Source organism: Otolemur garnettii, unplaced genomic scaffold, assembly GCF_000181295.1.
Source record: "Otolemur garnettii isolate 467f Iridium unplaced genomic scaffold, OtoGar3 scaffold00123, whole genome shotgun sequence".
NCBI lineage: Eukaryota > Metazoa > Chordata > Mammalia > Primates > Galagidae > Otolemur > Otolemur garnettii.
In genome coordinates this window covers 1,091,888-1,097,887 of record NW_003852518.1, presented here as the reverse complement: position 1 = coordinate 1,097,887, position 6,000 = coordinate 1,091,888, and the positions used below count along the sequence as shown (strand labels likewise).

At 45.7% G+C, this 6,000-nt stretch overlaps 1 protein-coding gene across 3 annotated transcripts in view; it reads left to right on the top strand.

The window, feature by feature from the left end:
• The window catches only part of IKZF1 (IKAROS family zinc finger 1), a 100,019-nt gene that overhangs the window by 74,351 nt on the left and 19,668 nt on the right, over nt 1-6,000 (top strand). For 2 of the 3 annotated variants that reach the window (XM_003797740.3, XM_023517888.1), the window contains one exon: nt 3,443-3,703. The exons of the other annotated variant lie outside the window; for it this stretch is intronic. In XM_003797740.3, the coding sequence (XP_003797788.1) occupies nt 3,443-3,703 (261 nt within the window). The remainder of the gene's footprint in view (nt 1-3,442; nt 3,704-6,000) is intronic. 3 annotated transcript variants of the gene reach the window in all.

The following is a 6,000-nucleotide window of genomic DNA, read 5'->3' as shown; positions in this document are numbered from 1 at the left end:
TATCCATGTTACATGCTTACATCTGTCCATCTTTCACATTCTTACACCTATCCATCTTTCTCCCTTACACCTGTTCATCTTTCACAATCTCATACTTAATCGTTTTTCTATATTTTTACCTAAAATTGTACTGGAGTATCCAAAATAATCTCAGGATAATTTGTGATATACTCTCATGCCTTTTGAGTCTCTCCCTGTCCTTCTGTGACATCTCTCAGTCTCAGGTAGGATAATGAGACACACCACTAGTTGAATGAGTGGCTGGTCTCAAATCCCTCCCAGCCTGCGGTAGAGAATGTGTGCCCCTCCTGTCAGAAACCCAGCAGTCAACAGCACGAACTACGGAGCACACCAAGCATCCCAGAAATACTTGCTGTTCTTTCTTGATAATGCAGAAGCGTGAACCCTAACTTCTGGCAAGTCCTAATAGGTCACTCACTACAATGTGTCCTTGGGAAACTAAGCATCAATTCTCTGTAGCTGTTGCCTCTGAATTTGCAGAGTCAGGATGAGTAGGGGAATGTGCCAGGGGCTCATCCCAACACGCCTGTTCTGCGTGTTGTCCTTTGTCAACTTAAGGGGGTGTCCAACCTTTTGTTTTTTCTGCTGCACATTGGGAGAGGAAGCGTTGTCCTGGGCCACACGTTAAATACACAAACAGTAACAGAAGATGATAAGCAAAAAGAACACAAAGAAGGTTCATGCACACTTTTCATGATATTGGACACCACAGATAAGCAGAAAAGGGCCTCACAAAATGAGCATGTGGCCCACCAGCCGCAGATTGGACACCCTTGGATACACCATTTCTATAGCCATGTGTTAGCTTCTATGGATTCATAATTTTCTCCACTGTGTTCCAGAAGGCCCCAGTCTCATTTTAAAAACCAGAGGTGAATGATTAGAATTACTCTCAGGTTAAGGAGTACACAGATCTTTGCTGCTTTATCTATTTCCAGAGCAGGCTGGTACAGACACCAGTGAGCAGTGAGGGCCTGGTGAATTCACTTCCACCCCAAAAGACACGAACCTCCCCTGAAAACATGGATTCTAGTGAACTCAGCAATAATTAAGTGCCATCACCTGACCAGCCAGCCTGCCTCACCTCTCTGCCTGTCTCCTTTACTTGCCACATGGCTGGTCTCTGGCAGATGGGAGAGGCTAGCAGAAGGCCACTCAGATGCCTGGCACTCTGAGTCTTTGATCTTCAGGTCTTGCAGGGAAGAGTCCCTACTGCTGGGTTTCTCAGAACAGCCTAACATGATGCCAGGATTTGAGGGGAAGAGACAGGTAACAGTGCAGGCCAGAGGTATACCCTCACTTCTGGGTTCCTAAAATTCACCATTGCAGCAGTGGCCCAGGTCCCAGTTAATTTGTTTCATTCCCTTAATTGTCTATAAGTCTTTCCTCTGAAGAGCTAACAGGAAAACACTATCAGGCAGGCAGGCAGCCTTTTGCATCTGTGGGCTCTGTATTTGTGGATTTGAGTTAACTGTGACTTAGTTGAAAATACAGTATTTGCAGGACATAGAACCCTCAAATATGGAGGGAAGACTTTTCCTATTTGCAGATTCCATAGGGACAACTATGGGACTTGAGCATCCATAGATTTAGTATCTATGGGGTCCTGGAACCAGTGCCCTGTGGATACTCAGGGACATCTCTAGGATGATTAGGAATGTGGGAACTGGAATTGGGCTTCCTGTCACTTCCTCCCAGCACTGTCACTTGCTAGCTCTGTGACCTTAGAAAGTTGCTTAACCTGTCTGTGCCTCAGCTTCCTCAACTGTAAAATGGGATGATAATAATAGCACTTCATTCATGAAGTTATTATGAAGGGTGAATCACAGGGTGCAGTTTGCTGCTGCATCCTGGCATGTGGGACTGGGCCAGGCTGAGCTTCACTCCCGGGTGTGGCTCCCCTGCCCAGCGCCAGTCAACTGACTCAGCTGACTTCCCACCTGTTAATGATGACAGACCAGTGCTGTGATAGTTCTCGGTGTCCACAGATGAGGAAATCAAGGCACAGAGAAGTTGCAGAACTTGCCTCAGACCTCAGAGCTTTTAGAGAGTAGGCTGAGATTCCAGACCAGGTACTGTGATTTTGGTGTCTGGATTCTAGATCTCCAAGTAAGAGAAACTTGTTGAACAAAATAAATCCAGAGTGTTGTTAACAAAAGTTTATTATTTAAAAAGTTGTTCTCAGTCTTGAGTGTACATTAGAATCCCCTGGAGGGTTCGTGACAATGTGACAACCCAGACTGACCCAGGATTTCTCAGTCAGTAGGCCTTGAGTGGACCCAACAGTCTGACTGTCTAGCTAATTCTCAGGTGACACTGATACTACTCCCTCCTCCCTACCCGTCACCACCAAGACCAAACATTGAGAACCATGGATTAAAAAGTATTGATCAAAAATTATGCAGTTTTGATTATAATCTATTTCGTTAATTATTTTACTTGGCAGTATTCATCTACCTCCCCTTTTAAGTCTGTAAAAACAAAAATTAAAATGGTTTTCACATAACTACAAGCTCTCCTAGCCCTTCCAGCGTTAGAGTCAACTCATCATCAGTCAGAGGCATGCAAACCAAACATCCCTTATTTTCTTTATGGAAGAAAAATATGCAAATGACATTAGCCTCCTTGTGACTTAAAGTGGACAGTGGTGCCAAGTAAACAGTGGGGACTGTGTCTCATGACATCAGCAGTCCCCCCCCCACACACACAAGCATCTTTCTTCTTAAGAAACTCTTCCAGAAACTTTAGAGTCATAAACTTTCTCCATTAACCCTTCAAGAAGTGGAAGAAACATAAGAAATGACACCTCTACTTGAGAACATGGGATTCATTTACGTCATTGTAAGATAAAAAGGAATTAGAACAATCACATACCAAAGAAACAGAAAAGTCTTCCAGGAATCTGAAAGAGATCTGTGGTTAGAACTCTGAGTGTGTCTTCTGAATTTTGTCCCAAAGTTCATCACTATTTACTTGAAATGAGAAAAGGTAGCACCATGAGTAAGAGAAATTTTTCAGAGTTAAAACCACCTCTTAGGCTCACACATCCTAGTGAGGTGGATTGTGTGACCCACAGATACTCCCCTCCTGGGGCCAAGAGCTCACATGGCAAAGGGGTAGGACCTGCCCCCAGACGACTCCTGAGCTTCCACAAGGCTGTGGACTCAGAGATCTTAACCTGCTCAAAGTGAGGGCCAACTCCAAAGTGTGCTTTCAGACACTCACCACTTGGGCCCTCCCTGTGACCCACTCGCTCCCAGCTGAACCCCTGGGCCTCGGGCTGCTCTCCGCTGGTACATACATGCCAACAACATCTGTTTACTGGCCCTCTCGGTCAATGCGATTGTCTTTTTGCTGATGTTTTGTTGTGGTTTTTTTTCCTGCAATGACACTGAGTGGCCTCCTGTGTTGTTTCTTTCAGCCAGTAATGTTAAAGTAGAGACTCAGAGTGATGAAGAGAATGGGCGTGCCTGTGAAATGAATGGGGAAGAATGTGCGGAGGATTTACGAATGCTTGATGCCTCAGGAGAGAAAATGAATGGCTCCCACAGGGACCAAGGCGGCGCGGCTTTGTCAGGAGTTGGAGGCATTCGACTTCCTAACGGCAAACTAAAGTGTGATATCTGTGGGATCATTTGCATCGGGCCCAATGTGCTCATGGTTCACAAAAGAAGCCACACTGGTAAGGCCTGGAGCAGTTTTTCCTTTAGTGGCCTGGAGAAGGTCATGGGGTGTTGAAGGAAGAAAGCATGGCGTCTTCCTGGAGGGTTTGGAATGTGTTGCAAATGGCTGGGCAGCACAGGTGTCCCAGATGGGTGTATGTAGTGTTCTGATTCTGGAACAACATTTAAAAGGACTTAACACATACCAGTCCGACCCTGTAAATAACACAAGGGCAAAGTGAACAGCCTGAGGTCCATCAAGGGCGGCTCCAACACTACTACCCGCCACAGAGTCCCGTCTGCACCCCCAGGGTGCATGTGCCGGGTGGTCCAGCCTTAACAACATGAAGAACATCGATGACAACCCCAAAACTTATCCATGGGATTTCCCACTGAGAAGCCATGAGTGATGTATGTATTTAATTGTATTCAAATTAACAAGGCCTGATTTTTAGAAACCGTAGTGAAGGGTAGAATAGCAGCAGCACCCAGTTTTTCAGAGAGAACAGAGAGAGCAGATGAGCTTTCAAATGACTCACCCTCTCCCAGGGGAGGCCTTGGTCAGTTAGTTTTGTTGCCACTAATTTTCACCTTAAATTGGGAAAAAAAAAATTCTTGCTGAAACCCCTGTCTTTTTCAACTATTTATTGAAGGTTTTCAAATTATAATACAATATAATATTCCCTATTAAAAAAAAAAAAGGAACATGGGGCAGTACCTGTGGCTCAGTGGGCAGGGCGCCAGCCCCATATACCGAGGGTGGCAGGTTCAAACCCAGCCCTGTCCAAACTGCAACAAAAAATAGCCGGGCATTGTGGCCAGCACCTGTAGTCCCAGCCACGCAGGAGACTGAGGCAAGAGAATTGCCTAAGCCCAGGAGTTAGAGGTTGCTGTGAGCTGTGACGCCATGGCACTCCACCCAGGGCAATAAAATGAGACTCTGTCTCTAAAGAAAAAAAAAAGAAGAAGAAAAAGGAACACGGGCAATCCAGCCTCACAGGCTGCTCTCTCACCAGGGGCTGTGGGAAACTGCTCAGCTCAGAGCCTCAGGTGGCCACGTCCTGCCCCGCTCCCCATGTCTCTAGTAGTCATATTGATTGAGCAGTCACAGACTTGTCCAACAGAACTGTTGAGGCACCACCACTAATGGTGCTAAAGAGTCTTGGAAATAAAATATTCATGGCACACAATTTACCTTTAGCTAGAGACAGGTTTCTTTTGAATTGAACAGAAACTTGTGTTTACCTGGGAAGCTGCCCTCAAGGTGGGCGAAACACAGTAACTCCACCAATTCTATGGGCACTGAAAGCTGGGACTTAAAACATAGAGGCCCAAAGCCACCACTCCCTATGAGGTGGCACTGCCAGGACAGTGTAAAGCTAGTGTCTGCCAGTCCTTTCTCCAGGAGGAGGAAAAAACGAGAGAGAGGGAGATCAAAGGTGCCCTCCAGAGACCTAGCAGATCCTCCAAGGCATCTGAAGGTGAGGGTGACGACTCGAGAACCACACACGACTCGGGTGCTGCTTCCACGGGGCCCAAAGAATAGATGTTTATCAAAAATTAAGCAGGAATTCAGAAAATTTGCTGAGAAAAGAAGGAGCTGAGTTATGAGAAAATACAGATATCTGTAGGAATGTGACTTCACATTTGAGTCAGGGCAGTACTGCCAAACGATGTTTTATACTTACCGTATACCTAGAAAATCTGAGTTGTCAGTAGGTACCCATCTTCAATAAAACTTCAACTTCTAAATTTTAGCAAACTTTGCTCTTCCTATTGGGTCCCCAATGTTCAAATTGCCCAGTGAGACAGACCCATCGCATCCAGCCCTGAGTGAAGCGAGCTGGCAGTGGTCCCATCTCCCCTTCTGTGTGAAGTGGCCACGGGTGGGTTACTCCTGACAGACACCTGCTGGGATCCTCTGGGACCAGGGAACAGGCCTTACAAAAGCATCTGTTGCTGCTCATTCACGTAGAGCCTGACTGTACAGTGAAAACGCTCTTAAATACATATTTGATAAGTGAATCAAATCCTGGCATACTAAATTGCCAAAATATAATGACTGCCTGCCTTGATAAAAGGATAATTACATTTAATGAATAAACCTGCCAGAAACAGGCATGCAGGTTACACCTGCTACTTACCACTCATTCCTCCCAACAAGTAGCAGCAAGGTCCCACGTAAACACCAGCACCCTGAGCTTTCCACTTGCAGAACACATGACTCCCAGATACTGATTTCATAGTTCCTGCCCTGACCTTAATTTAGAAGAAAAATGAAACACCTGAAACAATGAACTCGTGGATTATCTTCATC